At 38.4% G+C, this 26,312-nt stretch overlaps 1 protein-coding gene and 1 pseudogene across 1 annotated transcript; both read left to right on the forward strand.

Moving 5' to 3' along the window:
* The first annotated feature begins 484 nt into the window (after positions 1 to 484).
* On the forward strand, positions 485 to 6,596 carry LOC133859249 (RHOMBOID-like protein 13; annotated as a pseudogene).
* Positions 6,597 to 17,367: 10,771 nt separating this feature from the next.
* On the forward strand, positions 17,368 to 19,267 carry LOC133878936 (RHOMBOID-like protein 13). Its single transcript, XM_062317502.1, has one exon. The coding sequence runs from the start codon at positions 18,088 to 18,090 to the stop codon at positions 18,901 to 18,903; it is 816 nt and encodes a 271-aa protein (XP_062173486.1). The 5' UTR covers positions 17,368 to 18,087; the 3' UTR covers positions 18,904 to 19,267.
* Positions 19,268 to 26,312: the final 7,045 nt, after the last annotated feature.

The raw sequence follows: 26,312 nt of genomic DNA on the forward strand, positions 1-26,312 counted from the left end.
TCGGAATCAAGCAGGAATTTTCCTCTCCTATCACTCCTCAGCAAAATGGAGTTGTTGAAAGAAAGAACAGGGTTATTCAGGAGATGGCTCGTGTGATGATCCACTCAAAGAATCTTGCTCAACATTTCTGGGGAGAAGCAGTTAATACTGTATGCCACATTATCAACAGAGTATACCTAAGGCCTGAAACAAGACTCCCTATGAAATTTGGCGAGGTAAGAAACCTTTTGGAAGTAAATGCTATATCCTTCGTGACAGGGAAAATCTTGGGAAGTTTGATTCCAAGAGTGATGAATGTATATTCCTGGGATACTCTACAAACAGTCGTGCCTACAGGGTCTTCAATAAAAGGGCAAAGACTGTGATGGAATCCATAAACATGGTTGTTGATGATGAAGAAGATGAGAGACCAAGCAGCAGTGAAGAAAGTCAGCTTAATATAGTGGAGCCAGCTTAAGCAGATTGTACTAAGTCTTCTCCGAACATGTCTCCAGAGAAATCTCCCTCTCCCACAGCTTCGGACACCACCTCTTGTACTTCTGAAGATGAGGATATTTCTGCTAATCAGCTTAAGCAAGCATGGGTAAAGCACAATCATCCTCCTCAGCAGCTCCTTGGACCATAAATGAAGGGCGTAGGCTAAGAAGCAGGGTCATTCAGCCCAACAGTGAAGTAGCCAATCAAGTTTCCTACAGCTGCTACCTTGCTCAGTCAGAACCCAAGAAAGTTGATGAAACTCTACAGGATGAAGGATGGGTGTCTGCCATGTATGATGAGCTCCATCAATTCACTAGAAATGATGTTTGGACCTTGGTTCCCCATCCCGTTGAACAAAACATCATTGGCACTAAGTGGATCTTCAAGAATAAAACAGATGAGCATGGCACTGTGGTCAGGAATAAAGCTCGCCTTGTTGCTCAGGGATATACTCAGATAGAGGGAATAGACTTCGATGAAACCTTTGCTCCAGTTGCCAGGTTAGAATCCATCAGAATTCTTCTCTCCATTGCTTGTCATCTTGGGTTCAAGCTATACCAGATGGACGTAAAGAGTACTTTTCTGAATGGTATTCTTTAAGAAGAAGTTTATGTAGAGCAACCAAAGGGCTTTCAAGATCTTCATCATCCCCATCATGTGTACAAACTGAAGAAGGCATTATATGGGCTTAAGCAGGCCCCTCGAGCATGGTATAAGCGTCTCACCACTTATCTCCTGGCTAAAGGGTTCACAAGGGGACAAGCTGATCGAACCCTGTTTATCAGGCAACAAGGTACTCACAAACTCATCGCTCAAATTTATGTTGATGACATCATTTTTGGAGCTACTTTAGACTCTCTTGCCCATGAGTTCTCTGAGGAAATGAAGCAGGAATTTGAGATAAGCATGATTGGAGAGCTGAACTACTTTCTTGGCCTTCAAGTCAAGCAAACTACTGAAGACATTTTCATCTCTCAGTCAAAATATGCTAAAGATCTAGTCGTGCCCATACTCCCATGAGTACCAGTGTCAAGATTAGTAGTGATCTTGCAGGAAAATCTGTTGATCCATCCCTTTACAGGAGTATGATACAGAGCCTTCTGTATCTTACAGCCAGCCGACCAGACATTGCTTTCAGTGTGGGAGTATGTGCTCATTTTCAGGCCAATCCTAAGGAATCTCACCTCACTGCAGTAAAGCGTATCATCAAGTATGTCAATGATACCCTTTCTTATGGCATTTGGTATTCTAGAGAAACAAACCTTGTTGTTGCAGGATACTCTGATGCAGATTGGGCTGGAAATGCTGATGATCGAAAGAGCACCTCGGGAGGATGTTTCTATGTGGGGAACAATCTTGTTGCATGGATGATCAAGAAACAAGCCTCTATATCTCTCTCCACTGCTGAGGCTGAGTATATTGCTGCGGGTAGCTGCTGTACCCAATTACTGTGGATGAAGACATTGCTGGGGGACTACGGATTCTCTCAAGATACTATGATTATCAACTGTGATAATACTAGTGCTATCAATATATCCAAGAACCCCGTTCAGCATTCTTGGACCAAGCACATTGACATCAGACATCACTTCTTACGTGATCTTGTAGAATCCGAGGTAGTCTCACTCTCATTCATCCCCACTGAAAACCAATTGGCTGATATTCTTACCAAACCTCTAGATGGTAGCAGGTTTGAGTCCCTTCGAAAAGCCATTGGTGTGTGTGCCATGTCCTAGACATGATGTTCCATGCTGGGATAAGCTTCTTGCCAACATGATGTTGTTTAAAAAAAAATAAAAATAAAAATAAAAATAAAAAAAAATAAAAAAATTGTGGCAGGTTGGTCCCCTCTAAGGTATGTCAGCTCTCTCATGCGTTTCTTTCTTGGATTATTAGTTCACTATGCATTGATGAATTATTCTTACATATGGTTGAAAACACAATTCTGACATATGCAAAGGTTTTCTGCTCACTTGTTTTGATTGATAGCTTCTTTTCCTCATGCGATGAAAAATGTGCACTATCTCCGACTTCCCTATAAGGTACGTCTTTCCTTCTCTAACCTGTTGTTTCTAGAAATTCTGGATAAGAGAAGAAGTTTTTTGTTAAGATGACCAAATTGACCACATACTAGTTGAACCTAGCACCCATAAACTCTGGCATTCCTTTTAGTTTGCAGCATCGTCAGAAACAAGCAGTTAATCATATGATTTCTGTGTTTTTATAGTCACTGCTTATGTGCTACATTTGTTTTATGCCTTGCCCTCTACGTGCAAGTAAAACATTTACGTTGTCCTTCATGGTACAAGTAAATCATTTAGGTGCTGCATCTCAGGGGGAGTGTATCAGATGAGGGTGGTTAGGCCCTAGTGAGGTTTGACTTTTGGTCTGTCTTCCATTTACTTTCTCTCCTGTCTAAGAAAATCTTGTTGCTATTGGTCAAAATTGAAAGTCATACCTTATGGGAAAAGGTCTCCACATACCCACACATTGCATGAGCAATAGTGCTACTTTTGTTACTCGAGTTGCAAGAGAATCTGTGCCTATCTTATTCTTGTCTATCAACTGTATGTTTGTATAATTTTGACATGCCTTGTGTCTAATTTCTCAAGACAGGAATTCATGCATGAGCTCTTATACTTGTGAAGGACCTATCCATGCTGCTTTTTCTTCTTCCATTAAGCTTGTTGTTTTTCCTTCCTTTTGTTTGAAAAACTGGTTGACTTATATTACTCTGTTTACCCAGGTCCTTCTGAGACCGTTAGGGGGAGTAATTTTTATGATAGTTGGTTTTTATTACTCTATTTTACCCTTTGTCCCTTTGTGACAAAAAGGGGGAGTAATTTTTATTTTTGGACCGGGAATTTATTTCCAAACCGGTCAAGTGATTTTTGTCCCAGAATGGCCAAAGGGGGAGTTTGTTAGTATTTTGGCCTCCTTCTGTGTTTTGGACAAAATCACTTGTGTGTAAAGATGCTTCACAGGGATTCTACTATTCAGAATTGCTTCAGAGTCAGAAGATTTTCAGTTCCCTGTCAGCCGTCCGGACGATCGAGCCATCCCGTCCGAACGCCCATCTGTCACTGTTCCATCCGTTCGGACGACGTGCCATACTATCCGGACTCCAGACAGACCAAGCATCATCCGTCCGGACGACGTGTCTCTCCGTCCGGACCCTCCACTCCATCCAAGCATCACTGCTTATGTGCTGAATTTGCTTTATGCCTTGCCCTCTACGTGCAAGTAAAACATTTACTATGTCCTTCATGGCACAAGTAAAATAATTAGGTGCTGCATCTCAGGGGGAGTGTATCAGATGAGGGTGGCTAGGCCCTAGTAAATTATAAGGTTTGACTTTTGACTAATCTTGCATTGATTTTCTCTCTTGTCTAGAAAATCTGGTTGCTATCTATCATGTCATTGAAAGTCATACCTTGTGGGTTAAATCTTCACACACACACACACGCATTGCAAAAGTTGAGTTGTCTATCTAAATTTTCTTTGTTCAGGAAAATATTTGTGCTGATTGTACTCTCAACTCTCTTTTATATCTCTGCCTAGTTTTGAGATGCTCTCTAATTGTATTATCAGTAGATTATACATGTGTGTTCTGAAACTGACTTGAGAAAAATTGATTTCTATAAATTTTCCTCAGTTTTATGATGTTTTAGTGTGGAGCGTCCGGACGGGTAGAGCTTAGTTGTCCGGACGAAATCAGGTTACATCCGGACGTGCGCTGCAACCAACGGCCGGACGGTAAGGATACTCGTCCGGACGTGCGCGACCTGTCAGCATGGTTCCTAGGCAGCGCGCGTCCGGACGGCATTAATACACTGTCCGGACGGGGACCCCACAGGCCCTATAAATAGCTGGTCGCCGCATATTCTCTCTACCCCACCAAAAAGTTTCCTTTTGGCATCTTGTGAGTTATTTCTTGCGAGCTTTTGGCTTTATCTCCCTGTTTCTTGTCTTTTTGTGCATTCCCCTCACATTCCAGGTATTTTTCTAGTCTTTTCCTTTTCAGTTTATTTTTTAAACTGTTGAAATATTTATATCTTTTAGGAATGTTGTTAAAATTTTTGAGATGCACATATTTGCTGTGTTAGGACTGGTTGTATGTCTATATATTTGGAAAAGTCCTGTTTACTGCTGTTATAATTTTTGTGTGACCTAACAAGAATATTTTTGGATTATTTCTGGCAAATCTTGTTGGTTTCTTTTTACAGCATCATGTCTGCAGTCAGTTCCAAGCGCAGGGTCCGCCAAAGGACAGAGGAAGATAGGAGCGCACTACAAGCCAAAATCATGGACCGCACAGTCATTGCCGAGTGCAATGTGGTTCGCTCTGACATCATGGTGCCTCCTCTGGATAGTATTTTTGACACTATCCAGACTTATCATTGGGGATATCTTTACACATGTGCCTGTGTTGTCTTCACCAGACTTGTCAGACTCTTTTATGCCACTCTAGAAGTGGCACAGGACGATGACCGTGGGTTGGTACTTCAGTCCACTGTTGACGGGCATATCATCACTGTTGATCCCCAGATCATCAGTCACTTCATCAGAGTACCAGTCCTTGAGTTGCCCGGCAGGCCTTATAATGAGGTGGTGCTTCCTCCCCCTATTGACGATCTCCGAGAGTTCTTCCATGCAGTTCCACAGGGAGGAGAGCGTGCTACCACCATCCGGATCGGCGCATTGTCTCCTTCTCATCGCTTGCTGGCCAAAATAGTTCAGCACAACCTATGGCCAGTCATCAGGCGCAGTGACCTGATTCTGAAGAAGGCCCAGTTCATTTATGCCATCCACCTCCGCTTGCCTTTCTGCCTGTGCAAGCATATTTTGGGCCTTATGTTGGAGGCCCGTGATGAGAGTAATACCGGTCTCCCCTTTGGCTGCCTACTCACTCAGATCATTCTTCAGTCGGGAATCAACATTACTGGAGAACCTAAGATGAAGATTCAGTAGCCCATCAGCAAGCAGACTTTAATGAAGTCTAATGCGCAATTGCGAAGAGATGACTCTGATGATGAGGTGCCCATACCTGCTGCTATGCCAGTCGGCTTTCCAGACATGGCTTCATCCTCTTAGACCGTCCCGCCTTCTGAGCCGGAAGTCAATTTTTCTCAGATAATGGAGGCCTTAGCTATCATTCAGGGAGGAATGAGCACCATGCAGCAGTCCATCACTTTTATGCAGTAGGAGGGGCACTCTATCAACAAGCGTGTGGAGCAGAAGCAGCTGGATCTCAAGGAGTGCCTCAAGTATCATCATCCTGACAGTAGTGATGATGAGGATGAGATTTTGGGGAAGCCTTTGTTCTATGAGATTTTGGAAAAACCAGCCACAAGTTGTATTATAGGAATATGTAGTGTAATATGGTTTTACATACAGAAGAAAAACATTGGGTATTCACATGTGAGTTTGAGTTATGAAACCGCCATTGAAGGGCACCATTGGAAGATAATAACTTCGGGTTTTTCCCATATAAGTATTCTGCATCTTGTTTTTAATATGAGTGCATTTTGGAGTCTGGGGGTAGTGGAATAGTTGGGGCATGTCAGCCTTGGTGTGGAATATCTTCAATACACACTGGTCTTGGTTGTATTATCAAGTATGTTAGTTTTGGGATGTACCATATACTAATTCAAAGATTTAAGATTGAGTATTTTCGAAGAGTGATGACTGTTGGATATTCTTGTGTTGTTTTTGGGTAGATGATGATTCTTTCTATGAAGAAACCTTCGTCAAAGTTGGAACTTTTTGGGTTTCTATCACTTCCGATTAGTTTTGCGCCATTTGAATCACTCATTTTTACTTCAATTATCATTCCACAAGCAAGTTTTCTTGGGCATTTATCGGGAATCATTGTTGGGTATGCTATTGCTTGGGGTTTAATTCATGGAATGAACAATTACTGGGTTGTTTCCACGTTGGGCTGGATTGTGCTTTTGTTTGTGTTTAGTTTGAAGCGATTTGGTGTATACGATTTCAACTTTCTCGAGATTGAATCTGTTACAAATCCTTCCTTGCCTTCTGTGCGGTTTCTTGCATCAGGTAATGGTAGAACCTTGCAGATGAGTGCATTACCAATTGGAGATGTGGAACTTGTGTAATTTCCCGTAAAGATTTTTTCATATAATTGGATGTGGGCTTGACTCACTTTGGAGTTTTGTTTTTGTATGATTTTGATTTTCCAAACTAGATGATTACATGTAAAAGTGCTATAATGCCCACGAGTCAGCAGATTATGTTGCCTCCTTTGGAAATGCAAAGTTTTAAGGTTCATCTCTTCAACTCATTTGAGTGGTAGGTACATGTTGGTGCTACTCAATGCATTACCGAAGTTTTCAGATTATGATTAGTTAGCAAAATAGGCTATTGTCAGTTGGATTTGTAGCTCTACTTAGTTGAATAGCTTCTGCAGAATGTTACCGTTGTTTTCTCTAAGAAATGAAAGTGAATTTGTTTATGACTTTGAATGTGCATTTCTAAGTTTTTTTTTTTTTTAATCATAATCGACATGCCTGAAGGCCGAAACCGAGCCTTTTCTGTTCAACCAAATTATGCATATATGTTTGATGATATCGTGTCCTCCAGATTAATTACAACTGCAAACTGTCTACAATTAAAGCCATGTTAAATTTCCACCTCTTCTGTTGTGGGATAGCTTGTTGCTTTGAAAGCCATGTTAAAGCTTCCAAGTTATTGGCATGTTTTGACTCAAATCTTTCACAGGTGCTCAAAGCACGCAAGCAATTACATACAAACATAAGATAAAGCTCCTCCTACCAAGAGGCCAAAATTTAGTAGTCATAAGATTATTTTTCTGAATCAATCTGCCTTCATCAAAAGGAGGTTTATCCATGACAATGGCAATGGAGGGTTGATGGTAATAAAATTGGATATGGAAAAAGCATATGATTGTATGGAATGGAATTTTCTCACAAATATCCTTTTAAGTGTTTGGGGTTTGATCTTAGATGGATCAATTGGTAGAATCATTGCATATCAACAATATTTTTTTCTATCATGTTGCTACTACTATTTCCTGAAAACCAGCACAACAAAAATTGTGTATGTGTATATATATATATATTGAACTATGTACTGTAAGAATACAGCCAGAGCTCTAAGTTGAAACATAACTTACATTCATTCATAACTTATATACAATTTTTGTTCATATGTCCCACACCAAACACATCATAAAAAAATGGCTCTAAGCCAATCTTACCCAAACTAAAAGTTTCCAAGTTGTGTCCTCGTCCTTAGTCTTTAAAAGTTAGACTCCAAACCCTTTGGGTCATACTACACATACCCCTCAAGCTTATCACAAATTTACAAGTAAAATTGTGTGTCCATGGCTTAGTAAGTATTAACCCCAAACAAATTGGTGTGTGTGGTATGAACCTTCTTTGTTTCGAAAAAAAACTTCTCTCTCCTTTGTTGAACTTAAAACCTTTAAAATACAAACCTGGTTTCTCTAAAAATTAGGGTACAAGTTTCTTTTGAATGAAATGCCCATATGTTTTGAAAATTTAAATGACTTCTATTTTACAGTGTGTGTGTGCGCTCAAGTGTGCAACAAAATATCAAAGTGTGGAATTTAAATGAGACAGATATTTTGTTGATGAAGTGGAAACTCAATTAAGAGAAAAATCACTTCGGGGCAGCCAAACCCAGGATATCCACTATTCAGAAGACAAAGCTAGTACAAAGATAGTAACACTCACGTACCCTTATGCAGCGATCGTATCTTGCACTCTGACACGTAACCCAACGTGAACACCTCCCTACCAATTCACATACTTGAAGGGGTTTTCAATGGATTCTATTACCTTAGTGCTCCTCCCTAAGATAGACTTCAACACGAGCAAAGTAACCACACACCGACAACCCTTAGAGAGCTAGCAGATCTTCACAATATCTATCTAAACACCTTCTCTAAGTAAAGAAGAATTTAACATTGAATTCATGATTTTTACATGCCTAGAGACCTTTATTTATAGGCTACAGAAGACCTAAATCGACACTGATTCATTTTTCTCTAGGAGGCGTCCGGATGCAAGCTGAAGTTGTCCGGACGGACAACCGTGCAACCGGCTTTCCATAACGCGCATCACACAATACCATATTAGGGCCGCGTTCGGACAGTGTTGCCCTAGAGTCTGGACGGTTGCACTTCTGTTACAGGTAAATACCATAATAAGCACCGCGTCCAAACGGTGTTGCCCTGACGTCCGAACGGTTACAATTCTTCTCCACGTCTTGCCTTATCAAGGATAGCGTCCGGACGGATGCAGCTGTCTTCCCATATCTATGTCTAAGAAGGAAAACCGATTTCTTGTTGAACTCTGATGAGCATCCGAACGCGTTGCCGCAACATCTGGATGTATGTAACCTTGAACTGTTCGAAACTTCTGGACACTGATGGGCGTCTGGATGCATGACTGGGCCGTCCGGACAGAAGCTTGGGAACCGACTTCTCTAACTTGGAATCTGCACAGAATCTTCTTTGAGCATCTTGAACCGCTTTTCTGAAATGAAGACTCCGAAATAAACGGCATCCTTGATAATGTAGCAACATTACATAAAAGTAATTTTGCCAAACGGAATGCAGCCAATCACAAACAAACAAACTCTCCCTTTGGCCATTCTGGGACAAAAATCACTTGACCAGTTTAAAAATACATTTCCGGTCCAATATCAAAAAATACTTCCCATTTTTGTCTCAAAATGACAAAGGGTAAAAAAAAAGTAGAGAAAAACCAGCTAAAAAAAAATTACTCCCCCTTAATGTCTCAGCAGGACAAGGGTAAACAGAGTAAATAAAACCTAGAGTTATAAATGTTTTACAAATATCCAATAAGTGGAAAAAAATTGTCTCAACATAAGAAACAACATAACAACAACAACAACAACAACAAAAGTGATCAAATCACTCAGTCATCATCATCATCATCATCATCCTCAGGATCCAGTTTCTTGAGGCACGTTTGATGTTGATATAATTCTGCTCAACACAAATACCCATAGTAGTGACCTCCCGCTGAATGGAAAGCATAGTATCAAGAATTCGGGAGAGCATAGCATCAGTGGCTGGAGGTGGTGGAGTAGTCTGGGAAGATGAAGTTGTAGTAGGATCATCCTGAGCTAGAGGAGAAGCTACTTCCAGTTGATCCTCAAAGCATAGCTGAGCATTAGATTTCAACACTGTATGCTTCACAAGAGTATCCTTGGTCTTCTCCTTGGGCTCCATAGCAGGAATGTCAGGAACAACCCCCAAGCAAATCCACGTGACTAAGCAAGCAAAGGGGAGACCTGTCTGTTGCTCATCACGCATCTCCAGCATAGTGAGCACAATGTGCTTGCAGAGACAGAAGGGAATCTGTTGAATCAAAGCATAGAGAAATCTTGCTCTTTTGTAGACTAGCTCATTCCTTTGAGCTGTGGGCCATAAATTGTGCTGCACAATTTTTGCAAGAAGATGATACGGTGAGGAAAAGATGCCAATCCTAATAGAGTGAGAGACTCTGTCCTGTGCTCGATGCTGAGGATCAAAAAACACGAGTAGCTCCTTCATGGTAAGGGAAACCATGGAATTTGGGAAAGGACTACCCTCAAAAGGAACTAGATCAATCCCGATAATAGTCCCAATAAGTGCAGCATCAACTCAAAAAGTCACTCCCCGGACTGTGGTCTGCAAGGTGAGACTACCCTGCTCATCTTGAATAACATCCAAAAAACCATAGAAGTCCTGGACCAGTCTGGGATAGACAATAGCGGAGCACTTGTATAGATAATCCCAATGGTTCTCCCGGATCAACTGATCAATAAGATCAAGCGGAGGAACCATAACATCTGCTTTGAGGACGTTTCTCTCAATGATCATAGGTCTAGTTTCCACCCTGGCCCTGGTGGCAGCAATGCCTTCCTCTGTCCCTGAACTGAGAGCTACTAGAAGACATTTTTCCCTGAAAAATACAAAGAAAAATATACCAAAAAAAAAAAATGCCTCAACTAGTTAAAATCTTGTTAGTCTCCAAAAAAAATCTGGCATTATAGCGGCAGTAAAATGGACTTCCCAAAAATTAAATACACAATAAATAACCCAAAAACATTCCAAATAACTGACAAAACAACTATCTCGATCTCAATAGCAAAGAAAATAAACAATTTCATGCAATATTTATCTCAAACATATTCCATAAAAATAATATTCTAACAGTTAATAAAACTGAAAAAGAACATAAGAATATCAATGTACCTGGAATGAAGACAAAAATGCAGAAAAGGACAAAATAGGCTAAGAACTCGTGAGATAGCACGAGAAAATTGCACAAAAAGTGAAGAGAAAAGTGAGAAAGAAAAAAAACGTGAGAGAAAAGCTTTGTGCGGCGGTAGGAAAGAAAGAGATGCAATTTTAAAACCTGTAGGGTACCCGTCCGGACGGCCACTGCCAGATCAGCACTCGGCAAAACCGCTCATGTCCAAACGTGTAACTTAACCGTCCGGACAACTGAGCCACACGCGTCCGGACCCAAGAGGAGGACCGTTCAGACGCTTCACACAGAAAATCTGAAACTGGAGGAAAATTTGGAGAAAAATATATTTCTCTAAAAATAGCTTCAAAACACACATGTATAATCAACTGATAACGCAGTCAAATAGCATTTTAAAAATATGCAAAGATATAATTAAGAGTTAAGTATTCAATAAGCACAAATTTTCCTACAGATAGAAATTTTAAATAGATTGCTCAACTCATGCAATGCATGTGTGTGTGAAAGCATTCTCAATAAGGTATGAAGTTTGCTGATATGACTTAAAGCAACTGAATTTTCTAAGCAAGAGAGAAAATCAATAATAGATCAGTCAAAAGTCAAACCTTATTTTACTAGGGCTTAGCCAGCATCATCTAATACACTCTCCCTAAGCTGCAACACTTTTTCTTTTACTTAGTCCTTTAGTGACCGTCTATTTCGGCAATGATTTGGTCACTGACTATTTCTATAAGGACAAGTTCAAGAACAGATTTATAGCATAATAAGCAATAGATCATTTTATTTATCCATATTTATTGATTTTTGAATGCTTTTCATCACTTGATGCTGCAACCTAGAGAGAATGCCAGAATTTCTAGGTTCTAGGTTCAACTAGCAAGTTGGTCAATTTGACCGTCTTAGCAAAAAATCTCTCTCTTCTCAGAATTTCCAAAAGCTAAAAATCAGAGAGAAAAAGAAAAAAAATTTACCTTAGGAGAGCTTTGGATAGTCCATAATTTTTTATTATACGAGAAAAGCAACTATCTATCATTAAGATGCAACAAGTAAACTTTGCAGATATCAAGCATAAACTTTCAATCATATATAAGCATATTTAATCTAGGGTTGGCAATTTTTGACACGACCCGCGAACACGACACGGGAAAATAGGGTTTGGGTTTAGTATAATCGGGTTCGGGTCATAATCGGGTCAACCCGATTATGACCCGATTAGAATCGTGTCTAACGGGTCAACTTGTGGGTTGACCCGCCAGACACGATTCTGACCCGGTAATATTATTAAAAAAAAAAAAAAAAAAAATTAATGTAAGTGAAGAATGGGTTTTTATGACACGGAACCGGTCCTAGACTCCTGGTGGTTCTCGAAGATTCTAGGGTTTTGAGAAAGATTTTGCCATCGTTGGATGGGAATCAGAGGTTCTGGGAATCCTGGGACAAATTGAACATCGAGTCGCAGTGCGTCAACGCGTATACGCCTCCAATGAAGAAGCCGGAGCTGCCGGCCCCGTACTTGGGGTTTCTGGTGGGAGTGGCGAGTGTGCCAGAGTTCATGTTGGGGCTGATTTGAAGAAGGAGTCGAAGAGAGCAATGGAGATGAGGAGGGTTAGGGAGGAGCTGAAGAGGAAAAAGAAAAAGGACCTGGAGACGATGAGGACGGAGAGAGAGATTCGTGTCTAAAACTCTGAAATCTGAATCTTGGATTCTTGATGGTAACAGCGACGAAGACGGAAGACCCAGCCCTTGATGGTATCGGCAAGTCAGCGATGAAAGACGGAAGACCCAGCGCTTGATGGTAACAGCGAGTCGGCAACGAAGACGGAAGACCCAGCGGTTGAAAGCCTGAAATTGCTGAATCAGTGAATCGTGTTACCCGGGTTGTGTTCGGGTAACACGGATGGTAAGTGGGTCGTGTTCGGGTTCCACAATTCAACCTGATTAATAATCGGGTCAGGTTCGTGTTGGACCCGATTGTGTAATCGGGTCAGTCGGGTCGAGTTCGTGTCGACCCGAATTGCCAAGCCTAATTTAATCAATGCACAATGAACTGAGATATTAGGCAAAAACACATGCAATATCTGAAAAGTTATCAAATAAAAAATAAAAATTGTGCATCTTCTCCCCCAATTTTTTTTTTTTTTTTTTTTTTTTTTTTTATGTAGAGAAAAAAATAGACAGAAAAACAACAAAAACATGCTAGATGAAAATAAACACAAAAACACCTCCTAGCATGTGTGATAAAATCAAACATGTTCACAAGAAAGGTTCAGATTTTACCAAGACAGAAAAACAGCAGCCTGATGTGCTTTTTCTGTCATCCCCAAATAGTACCTACAGAAATTTCTCAAGACAACAAGAGAAAATATGGGAGATAAAATAAATGGTTCTTCTAACAGAACGCAAGGCATGAATAAAATGTGACATGATAAACACAATAATGCAAACATACCTGACATGTACTATGATTTAGGAACCAAAATCCTAGGCATGTTGAGACTTCATCTTTACTAGGTGGGTCCACTCCCCCTCAAGGGGTGAATGGTCTCATCATTCTTAACCCATACCTACTTGACCCGTGGAGGTGGTGTGCGGGTCTTGTCCATGTTGGCCATTCTCATTAGCATACCTAGCTTCATGCTCAGCAACCCCTCATAGCCATGGTTGCTATTGGGCTTCTTCGGCTTTCTCTTGTAGCGACTCGATTTGTTCTTCTTTGATTTGCCACTCTGATTGGCAAGAATAAACTTATGCTGATGTCGTGGAGCCTGATGTGCCGTCGGAGGTAAAATACCTGATGTAGCTCTTGTTGGCAGCTCCCTCTAAACCATCGACTTCTAAGCCTGGAGTTGTGGACATTTGGGTTGGATGTGACTGGTGATGCCGCAGTGATGACAGGTGGGCAAGCTTCTTTTCTTTGAATGCTTCTTGACAATCTCTGCAAATTTTAGGTTAGCATTCTTAAAAATAACATTGTGATTACCTTTTATATGTCTCCTATGTGGAGGGACATATTTGGATGAGGAAGATTTTTCAACTTTACCTTTCCTCGAAGCATCCTGCTTAATCCAAGATCTATGAGTTTTTAACAAAAAACAATTTGATCTAATGTGACCAACCTTCCCACAATTATGACACGTAGAGACAAACTTACCATGAGCTTGTGTACCTGTATCTTTGGATTTAGGCTTCACACAATTATTTAACCAAGAATTTTCAGAATTATCCAAACAAGCAGTATCTACTATCACAGGCTTAATAACAATAGAATCTAATTCAGAATCAGAAGCATGTGAAGTAGAAGCACTTAAATCATTAACAATTAAGTCAGGCTTGTTAGAAATATCTGAATGAATACAAAGCATGCTTTTTAAATTATCACTAGAGAATTTTTTTCAAGAGATCTTCAGATTCTTTTAATTTATTCTCAAGTGTATCAATATTGTCAAATAGCATGGTATTCTCAGATTTTAAAGAGTCAATCAAAGCATGTGATTCAAACAATTTAATGATTAAAGACTTTTTTTTTTTTTTTTTTTGCTTAACTTTTTGAGCTCTTTATTGGAATTTTTAGAAATTTTACTCAGTTTACGAAAATTCTCAAAGAGCTCAATATTAGAATTATCTATAGAAGAATTCATGATAAAAGAAGTAAAAAATATGGATCACACTCAAGAAATTAATCTAAACAGAGTGTACCAAGCTCTGATACCAATTGAAAATTTAAATGACTTCTAATTTACCATGTGTATGCTCAAGTGTGCAATAAAATATCAAAGTGCGGAATTTAAATGAGACATATATTTTGTTAACAAAGTGGATACTCAATTAAGAGAAAAACCACTCCGGGGCAGCCAAACTCAGGATATACACTATTCAGATGACAAAGCTAGTACAAAGACAGTAATACTCACATACCCTTATGCAGCGATCATATCTTGCATTCTGACATGTAACCCAACGTGAACGCTTCCCAACCAAGTCACCTACTTGAAGGGGTCTTCAATAGATTTCTTTACCTTAGGGCTCCTCCCTAAGATAGACTTCAACACGAACAAAGTAACCACACACCGGCAACCCTTAGAGAGCTAGCAGATCTTCATAATATCTACCTAAACACCTTCTCTAAGTACAGAAGAATTCAACATTGAATTCATGATTTTTACATGCCTAGAGGCCTCTATTTATAGGCTACAGAATACCTAAATCGACACTGATTCGATTTTCTGAAAATGGCGTCTGGACACAAGCTGAGGCCGTCTGGACGGACAATTGTGCAACCGGCTTTCCATATCACTCTTCACGCAATACCATATCAAGGCCACATCCGGAAGGTGTTGTCCTAGCGTTTGGACGGTTGCACTTCTGCTACACGTAAATACAATAATAAGGACTGCATCGTCCGGACGGTTGCAATTCTTTTCCACGTCTTGCCTTATCAAGGATAGCATTCGAACGGTGTTGCCCTATCGTCCGGACAAATGTAGCTGTCTTCCCATATCTGTGTCTGAGAAGGAAAACCGATTTCTTGTCGAACTCTAATAAGCATCCGGACGCATTGTCGCGACGTCCGGACGTATGTAACCTTGAACTGTTCGAAACTTCTGGACATTGATGGACGTCCGGACGCATGACTGGGCCGTCCAGACGAAAGCTTGGGATCCGACTTCTCTGATTTGGAATCTGTACAGAAAATCTTCTTTGAGCATCGTGAACCACTTTTCTAAAATGAAGACTCTGAAATAAACGGCATCCCTGATAATGTAGCAACATTACATAAAAGTGATTTTGTCAAACAAAATGCAGCCAATCACAAACTAACATGTTTGAAAACCTAATATGGTAATGCTTTTCCTTGGAATCAAACCGAGAGAGACTTTTCTACTTACTTAAAATACTAAAACTGGAACTTGTTACTAGCTCTTGCTAGTGTTGTGCTCAAAACATTAAGCCACATACGCGTATATAGTGATACCATTCAATTCATTTACAAGCAGACAAAAATGGGCAACATACTCAAAACAAAGCATGTTTTACAAACTCAAACGTGTGTGTGTGTGTGTGTGTGTGTGTGTGTGCGCGCGCGCCTTTTCTTCTAGGTTTTTAATGTTTTAGCTATTCCTGGACTAGGGTGGTTTTCTCATGATTGAGTTCCAGACTTTCATCTTTGAAAATCAGCCACCCCATGACCGCACACTAGACTATCGTCATGTTTCACACAACCGATGACCATTTACTTTAGGTTTTCTTGATTAAGTTGACTCTTGACTTAATTTCCTTTAAAGGCAATTACCTTTTTCCCTCAAGAATTACCGGTCATTGTTAACATGCCACCACGAACTCACACCTCGACCAAAAGAAAGCATGCAACTACCATTTTTGTACCTTTACCCCATTCCGTTAGGGAATCTCGTTAAATTGGACAGACTATTCGATTTTTAGACGTTAAATTTTGTTTAAAGACAGAATACCCTAAAACAATAATTTAATAAAAAAAAATTAATAAATTTTTTTTTTTTTTTTTTTATATATAAAAAAAAGGGAGGAATAATAGAGGGGATGTTAGGAGAAGGGGGTGGCCTATGAGCCACCTCTAGGGGTGGCTTGCGGTCACCCCTGCTAGTCACCCTGGCTTGGACAAGGGTGGCCATGAGCCACCCCTGTCTTGGATTTGAGGTGGCCGCGACCATCCCTTTCCCCTAAAGGGGTGGCCGAAGGCTTTCCTTTTTTCTTTTCTTTTTTTCTTTTTTTTTAATTGTTTAATTTTTAGGTATTATATGTAAATTTGAAACTTGAGTTAGAGTATTTAAGTCTTTTTACAAATTTGACTAACGGAAAAGGGAGTAAAGGTACATAAATGGAAATTCCATGCTCTCTTCTGATCGAATTGTTAGTTCGTGCTGGCATGTTGACAATGGTCGGTAGTTTATAGGGAAAAAAGGTAATTACCCCTTTTGTTTTAGGTTTTCTTGTTAACCATCCCTTCTTAAATTACTTAAGAATCTCTTCCTTAAACCTTGATATTAAATTCTAATCTCAAAATGTTCTTTGAAACCATTTTTACATAAAAATAAATAAATAAATAATTCTCAACAGCTATGTAAATCACATTGCAAATAAGTTCCCATATAAAACTATGTAAAAAATTAAGGAAGGTCCACAAATTTTGTAAAAAATTAAGCTTCAACTGCAATTTCACGACTTGCTTTATCTGCCAACATGAATATTATGTCATTTTCCTTAAAAAAATAAAATAAAATAAAATGTAAAGATCAAAAAGAGAAGATAAACACATTGGAAAACATTTAAATGGCCGGTTTTGTATTAGTAAGTTCAAAACCATCAAGATAAAGAAAAAAGGATTATAATGATGCCCACCCGGATAGACATGGCCCGCGGGCTTTCCCCTCAAGATCTAAACCCGAATTGGATTTAGGTTTAAAATGAGACTTGGACCTGGTCTTGGGTTTAGGAGCCTAAAATTTCCCCCCTTGGAATCGCCCACCAAAGATGGGCTTACGCTTTAGCCCAAAGCCTGGAGACCAGCCCGCACCCTCCAAACCTTCAAGAATAAACCGCAAAGCCCTCTCTCCACCTACTATTTCACCTTCAAGAGTTGATCCTTCTACGCCCAAAGAAAGAGTTTTCAATTGCTCCTTTCCAACACTCTTGCCTTCCCCTTCGTCAGTAGCATCGACGAGGAAATTCCGCCCCACCGCCCGCAACATCAGCTGCGCACTCAACTTCAGCATAAAGTCCCAGAAAATCTAGTGCCAGCCAAGAACTCAAATCGATTCGATGCCATAAGTTGAGCCTTTTCTTTTTAAACCCTAATTCTTTGCTTGTTTGATCTCACAAATCCGAACTATTTTGCATTTAATATATTTTTCTCAGGAGTGGAAAAAAAAATAATCTGAAGAATCTTATAATCAGGGTTTTTCTTTTTTTTTTTCATTGTTGTGCATGGAACTTTTCTGCACCTTCTTGTAGATTCATTGAGAAAGATTAGTTTTTGGACTGATTTGCTGGAAGCCCAGTTCTCAGATTGGTTCTTTCTGTCAATTGGAATAGTGGGTTGTGTACGTGTTCACCTTTTTGGGTGGGTTTTTTATGATCTAAGTTTCTTAAGTGATGAATTCTGAGATGGGTTTCACATTCTTGTGAAGGATTAATAAGGTTTTAAAAACCCCTTTATTTGGGGGGCTTTGAAGAAGCTGTATATCATGTTTGATTATTCCTGTGGAAATTATAGTACTGGGTTTATATAATTTAGTTTGAAACACTCTGGAGATAGAAGAGAGAAAGTAAAAAGGGGTTGTTATAGATGGGGAAGCCTTTGTTCTATGAGATTTTGGAAAAACCAGCCACAAGTTGTATTATAGGAATATGTAGTGCAATATGGTTTTACATACAAAAGAAAAACATTGGGTATTCACATGTGGGTTTGAGTTATGAAACCGCCATTGAAGGGCACCATTGGAGGATAATAACTTCGGGTTTTTCCCATATAAGTATTCTTCATCTTGTTTTTAATATGAGTGCACTTTGGAGTCTGGGGGTAGTGGAACAGTTGGGGCATGTCGGCCTTGGTGTGGAATATTATCTTCAGTACACGCTGGTCTTGGTTGTATTATCAGGTGTGTTAGTTTTGGGAATGTACCATATACTGATTCAAAGATTTAAGATTGAGTATTTTCGGAGAGTGACAGCTGTTGGATATTCTTGTGTCGTTTTTGGGTGGATGACGATTCTTTCCATGAAGCAGCCTTCTTCAAAGTTGGAACTTTTTGGGTTTCTATCGCTTCCAATTAGTTTTGCGCCATTTGAGTCGCTCATTTTTACTTCAATTATCGTTCCACAAGCAAGTTTTCTTGGGCATTTATCAGGAATTATTGTTGGTTATGCTATTGCTTGGGGTTTAATTCATGGAATGAACAATTACTGGGCGGTTTCCATGTTGGGCTGGATTGTGCTTGTGTTTGTGTTTAGTTTGAAGCGATCCGGTGCATATGATTTCAACTTTCTTGAGATTGAATCTATTACAGATCCCTCCTTGCCTTCTGTGCGATTTCTTGCATCAGGTAATGGTAGAACGTTGCAGATGAGTGCATTACCAGTTGGAGATGTGGAACTTGTGTAATTTTTAGTCAAGATTTTTTCATATAATTGAATGTGGGCTTAACTCACTTTGGAGTTTTGTTTTTGTATGATTTTGATTTGCCAAACTATATGATTACATATAAAAGTGCTATAATGTCCACGAGTCAACAGATTATGTTGCCTTCTTTGGTAATGCAAAGTTTTAAGGTTCATCTCTTCAACTCATTTGAGTGGCAGGTACATGTTGGTGCTACTCAATGCATTACCGAAGTTTTCAAATTATGGTTAGTTAGCAAAATAGGCTATTGTCAATTGGATTTGTAGCTCTGCTTAGTTGAATAGCTTCTACAGAATGTTACCATTGTTTTCTCTAAGAAATGAAAGTGAATTTGTTTGACTTTGAATGTGCATTTCTGAGGGGTTTTTTATTTAATCGTAATTGACATGCCTGAAGGTCGAAATCGAGCCTTTTCTGTTCAACCAGATTATGCATATATGTTTGATGATATCGAGTCCTCCATATGAATTACAACTGCAAACTATCTACAATTAAAGCCTTGTTAAATTTCCACCTCTTCTGTGGTGGGATGGCTTATTGCTTTGAAAGCCATGTTAAATCTTCCAAGTTATTGGCATGTTTTTACTCAAATATTTCAGAGGTGTTCAAATTATGCAAGCAACTACGTACAATTGACCCAATTCAAGGTTTTCTTTCTTTTAACTTTATTTGTTTTTAGAGTGCATGAAAAGCAATTTTGGCTTCCAAGAATGTGTGAAGTGGATGTGGAAGTGTTGATGAAAAATAGCACCAAGTAGATGTTATTGACAAGCATAAAGTAAATGGACCACGATAATCCATCTAAAGTGCATCATTTTAGGCCTATTAATTTGTGCAATTTCACTTGTGATTTCTAAGATCATGGCTAATTGGTTGAATTTTTTTTTTTTTTTTTAGTAAGTATTTGAAATGGGAGATAAATGAATGAGAATTAATCGGTTGAAACCTCTGTTGTAAAAGATTATTTTTTTGAATCAATCTGCCTCCATCAAAAGGAGGTTTATCCATGACAATGCATGCCAATGGAGGGTTGATGGTAATAAAATTGGATATGGAAAAAACATATGATTGTATGGAATGGAGTTTTCTCACAAATATCCTTTTTAAGTGTTTGGGGTTTGATCTTAGATGGATCAATTGGGAGAATCAATGCATATCAACAATATCATTTTCTATCTTGTTGAGTGGATCTCATAATGCCTCCACCAGGATAAATGCATTAATTTACATTATACATGTGGTTGCTACTACTATTTCCTGATAAACAGCACAACAAAAATTGTTTGTGTATATATATATATATATATATATACTCTACAAGTTTGTAAGAATACAACCAAAGCTCTAAGTTGAAACATAGCTTACATTCATAACTTATATACAACTTTTGTTCATATGTCCCACACTAAACACATCATTAAAAAAATGGCTCTAAGCCAACCTTATTCAAACTAAAAGTTTCCAAGTTGTGTTGTCGTCCTGAGTCTCTAAAAGTTAGACTCCAAACCCTATGGGCTATACTACACATACCCCTCAGGCTCATTTGCATCCAGCTATGGCCAGCTTGATACATTTTGAAGCTTAAGGCAACTAGGTTAAGTGAGGCATTTTTTTAATATATATATATATTAATTATAATATTAATATTATATTTTTATTTAAAAATTAATTTTCTCACTTTTTAGGATGTAAAATTGTTGTCTCTTTAAATTCTGATTGGAATTTTGGCTACTCGACGCTCATCACAAAGCCTAAAAAATCTCTACCCACAACATAATTGAATATTATTATTTTCAGTCTCTCCATTATTTCCAATAATAGAATGTTTAAAGTTAAAAAAATGTGTTTTATTTAAGAATATCTTTAATATTATTTGATTCTCTTATTTAATACAATCAATTTTTTAAGACTTATTTCAAGAGTAGAATATTGGAGAATTAAATGATATTAATTTTTTTTAATTACTTCTAATATAATTAGGGGCCTTAATTAAAGAATATTCACTATAATTAAGCCTTCAAATAATTTTTTTTTTGATAAAAAAAAAAAAACTCTTTATTAATATTCATTAATTTATATATTTTGTCATCTCAAGATACAACTCTTGACTACCTTGCCCATGTAGCAAGATGGTCCCCTAATTAACTTTAATTATAAAAGTTGGTACGTGGGCAAAGGTAATCAAGAGTTGTGGCTTGGGGTAGCAATGTATCATATCTCTAGTTATAAAATTAAACAATTTTACAAGTAAAACTGTGAATCTATGGCTTAACAAGTATAAATCCAAAACAAGCTGGTGTGTGTGTGTGGTATTAACCCTCTTTGCTTTGAAAAAAGCTTCTCTCTCCTTTGTTGAACTTAAAACATTTAAAATACAAACCTGGTTTCTCTAAAAATTAGGGTACAAATTTCTTTTACCTGAAATGTCCATATGTTTTTGAAAACCTAATATGGTAATTAATGCGCTTTTTGTGGAAAACGTCACTATAAAATGAGAAGTGTTATTTATATACACTTTGTGTACAAATATCATTAACCGTATAAAATGCTTTTCCTTGAAATCAAACCGAGAGAGACTTTTCTACTTACTTAAAATATTGAAACCAAAACTTGTTACAAGCTCTTGCTAGTATCGTGCTCAAAACATTAAGCCACATACGTGCATGAGCAACATGCTTAAAACAAAGCATGCTTTACAAATTCACAAATTCAAACATGTGTGTGTGTCTATATATATATATATATAAAATTATTTCCAACTCGTCTAACCTTTCTTCTAGCATTTTAATGTTTTAGCTATTCCTGAACTAGGGTGGTTTTTTCATGATCAAGCACCAGACTGCCATCCTGAAAAATCAGCCACCTAATGACCGCACACTAAACTATCGCAATGTCTAATCCTACGCAACTACAAATCATGACCAAGCACCAAATTGTTGCCACGATAAATTTTCACACAGTCGAGGACCAGACCGTCATCATTGAAAATCAACCACGCCATGATCGAACACCAGGTCATCACCATGGGTGATCACTTATAACAACAGACCGTGACCGAACACTAGATTGTCGCCATGAGTGATTTCCCCCATGATCGAACACCAAACCGTCATTAGAGGGTTATCGATTTCCTACTGACTCTTGACTTAATTTCCTTTAGGTTTTCTTGTTAACCATCCCTTCTTAAATTACTTAAGAATCTCTTGCTTAAACCTTGATATTAAATTCTAATCTCAAAACTATTCTTTGAAACCATTGTACTAATTGGTTAGGGCTTTCCATTTACTAGACCTAGACCATTTTCTTAAACCCTAAAGCTCTTCTTTCCCTAAAAGAAACCTATTATTCTTCAACCTTAGGAGTCTTGTCTAAATGGCTTGCGAACGAGGCTCAAACAGGACATTTTGTGGCTCTCTAATTCAAATGACTTGTGATCGAGATTGCGACCAGGGCATTCTAGAACTACCTCGATCATTCAATGCAAACCCCGTTCCAACGGGCTTCGATTGTGGTTGTAATTAGATCATCGTTCGAATGTCAAGTCACAGAACATAAAACTCCCCCAAACTGGATTTTCAACACTCCCAAATCCCTCATTCATCTTACAAACGCCCAACTAATTTACCATAGATCAACCAAAACCCCATAAACATCCATCATTTTCTCCAAAACCATAACGTTTTTTCTCTCCCTAAAATCACTCAAAATTACAACAACTAAAACAACTATCATAATTATGATATCACTGACTAAACACCAAAATCATAATATACACCTTACGAACTCAGCACCATTAGAAGGCCATACCTTGTCATGCCTCTATTCGGTGTTCATCAACCAAAATAAGAAGAAAGCTTTGAAGGATATTAAGTCCAAAGTTCTCCAAAATGTTTCTGGTTGGAAGTGCAGAACCATCTTCCTAGCAACTAGAACAACTCTTATCCATGCATACCAGCAGCCTGGCGAGGGCTGGCTGTCTAGGGACAGGTTAAGGCAGGGCCTGTTGGGCCTGCTTCTCATGAGATTGGGTGAGGGAATCGGAAAGTTTCTTCAATTCCTTACCATACAATGTCCATATTTCTCCTGCCAAAGGCTCTGTGACATGAAATTGATATGATTTTTAAAGACTTATGATGGGGATTTTAATTACTTAAAGAAGCAGTCTTACCCTCATGGCTTGGGAGAAAATTTGTACACCTAAAACAGTGATGGTTTGGGGCTTCAATTTATGGAGTTGGAAACAAAGCCCTTTTGGGTAAATTGGGGTGGAGGATTTTAAAGAATGAAGACCTCCTATAAGTACAAGCTCTAAGGAGAGAATATTTGCGAAACCTAGATTTTCTCAAAGCTTGATTATTCACTAATGCATCATGGTTATGAAGGGGTATCATCCTCAAGAATCTAAATGCGGTGGAAAAAAGGGCATATTGGATTATAAATAATGGGGGTAATATTAGTATTTGGATGGAGCCCTATATATCTATCTACTATTCAAGGCTTCAAATCCTCCCCAAAACCTGGCCTTTGCACCTCTTCTCCAACTGAAACTTGGAGATTTAATTATGAATAATGGTCAAAACTGGAATAATTTGTTGTTTGATTCAATCATTGTGCAGTAAATCCAACATGTATATTTGCCATTTTCCTCAGATCCCAAGAAATGATTCTTGGATTTGGACCCCATCACCTTCAAGCTCCTTTTTCAGTCAACTCAGCACATGAATCTAGCTAGGAGTATGCACGGGGTAGGGCGGGGCGAATTTTCACCCTTTTTGCCCTCATCCCGCACACATGTGGGTTGTGAAAATCACACCCGTAAATCGTACAAAAAATGGAGAATCCGTGCGGTGCAGGATGATGCGGGGCGGGGGGTGCAAGTTGTGTGAGGTGGGGTGGGTTCAATACCTAGATCTAGAAACATGAGAAACCAAAGTCAAATTTTCTCAAGAACCAAACAAAAAAATCAAATTCAAACAAATCACAAAAGCCAGATTCAAACAAATCACAAAAAAGGATGAGAGGTCAGAGGGGAATCATTCATGACGTCCCAACAAAATCGGCGACTCGGCGAAGCCTATCAAGCTCTCCATGGTTGACGTCTCTTACTAAAGAAGAGATGGGAAGAACTGAAGAAGAACAAAGATTGAAGAAGAACGAACATGAAGAGAAGAGGAAGGGCGTAGCGCTAGGGCGAGCTGGAAGTCTTTGTAAGAAAAGAAAAGAAAATATGAGGGGGGGGGGGGGGGGGGGGGGGGGGTGAGGTGTTAGCTAGGGTTAAGAACTTAAGTTTAGGGTTTTTTTTTTTTTTTTTAATATATATTTATACGATGCGGGGCGGGTCCCCAGGATTTTTCAAAATCCTGCCCCGCAAACCGCACTCCATCGCACAATTTGTGGCAAACAGGAACAGGAACCGCTGTTTTTATGTGGTTTATGCTGAAAATCTAGGCAAAGCGGTTTCTTCAGGGCAGTTCAGGTTATGCGGGTTCTACACACCCCTAAATCTAGCCCTTAGCTCTCACTTTGTCATTCTAGGGCCTCTTAACTTAGAACAATGGAGGAAACTATGGAAATTGATGTGAATTTTAAATGTACTCGCAAGTACACGAATCGTTTACAATAAAGGGTTTTCAAGTGCGAGGTCGATCCCACAGGAAATTCTGTTTTTGAAGAAGAATTTTGTTTCTAAACTAATTGAATCTTAACCTAGTTCCAAAAAAGGTTTGATTTTTGATAAAAAGAAAACAAACTAAATAAAGTAAAATAAAACAAAAGAAAAAGTACTAAGGTTTTGGAATCCACACCCACCAAATCATAGCAACATATTCTCATGTTCATCAATACACATCCGAAGTTCTCACCATACAAATCTTATGTATGTTTTACTATACTTCATAAAATTCATTAAATCATTCAATGAATCCGTTCTTTGCACAAATCACAAAAGATATCCAGTTTAAACCAAATCATCAAATGTATCCGTAGAACGAAAAACAATGAATATCCAACGTTTTGATAAATAAAAACCCAAGCAATCAATTATGTGAAATTACCTCAAATCATCAAATGTATCCTTGAATCACAAAAGATATCCAAGAATCATCCCACAAATTGAAAAGAAGTAAAACATAGGAAAAATTAAACCAAATAAAATCGGATAGTATAAACTTACATGAAAATATTGTTGCTCTTCAATAGTGAGGCTTCATCCTCAACCTTAGTTGAAAAATTAGCTACACATGGCTATTGAAAATAAAACCTACCCTAAAGAAAAACTAAAAAGAAGAAAATATATTTGAACTCTAACTTCACCCCCTTTTTTCTTGAGCCTTAGAGGTCTATTTATAGGGAGAAAACAAATCCTAGAAGCCCTAGAATTCCTAGAAAAATTGGAGGTTAGTCTCATAGTTTGAGTAGGAAACTCAAAACACAATCCAAGAAGGAAAAGGACTCCAAATCCGTCCAGATTTGCAGCCTTTTATTGCGGGGCACTTTTGGCATAGCAGACGTCCGAATTAAGAAAATCCTATTTCATAAGGATTTGTAGAAAATTGAGTTACCTTTCCAACGCCACTTGATTCACCGTAATTTGATACTTGAACTGAAAGTTATGGCCAAAATATTGTGACATGTGCAGAATCTGAATTCTAATCCGATTTTGACTCCAATTAGAGAAATTCCGATTTAGTCCTCTCCTTGATTTGGTTGAACATACCCACATCCTCTAGGTCTTCTCAAAGTGTGCTTTCTTTCACCATAAAGCTCTTGTTTTATCTCAATGACCTGCAAAATACTAAAATAGCAAAACTAACCAAAAATATTAGAAAATAACAAAACTAAAGGTTTAGTAAATGCAAATTAAGGAGTCTACATATGCAATATTTGACACTCATCAGAAACTTAAGTTGCAACAAAGACTTAGAGCTTGTTTGTGATTGTGTTGGGAAATGGAATTTTATATTCATAAAGAGCTTTAGAGAAAAAATTTCATTTTCAAGATTTTTCCGAAAGTGCATTTATTTCTCTAAGAAAAATGTCAAGCAAGTGTTTTTTTGAGTTTTTACAAAACAGACCAATTTTTACTTTGCACAAAAAATATTTTTTAAGCTCTTTAACGCAATCTCAAACAAGCTCTTAAACTCGTTTTGGGGATTATTATACTAAAAGCTGTGGTTCCCTAGGCCCCATTCGATTCCGTCTTTGAACTTACATTTATAATATCTTTTTAATATTGGACTTAAGTATCTCTCTCTCTCTCTCTCTCTCTCTCTCTAACGAAAAAAGCCGCAATAACAAGCTCTACATGACTCTACGTTATTCTTCTCTATAAGATAATTTCTAACATTATCGGAAATAATTTCCAACGTTGCTTTATTTATTTTTTTTGTTAG

The sequence above is a fragment of the Alnus glutinosa genome, chromosome 1 (genome assembly GCF_958979055.1).
Source record: "Alnus glutinosa chromosome 1, dhAlnGlut1.1, whole genome shotgun sequence".
NCBI classification, from domain to species: Eukaryota; Viridiplantae; Streptophyta; class Magnoliopsida; order Fagales; family Betulaceae; genus Alnus; species Alnus glutinosa.

What these genes read in the sequence shown, in the direction of transcription:
- LOC133878936 (XM_062317502.1), top strand. Translation starts at nt 18,088, where the DNA reads ATGGGGAAGCCTTTGTTCTATGAGATTTTGGAAAAACCAGCCACAAGT.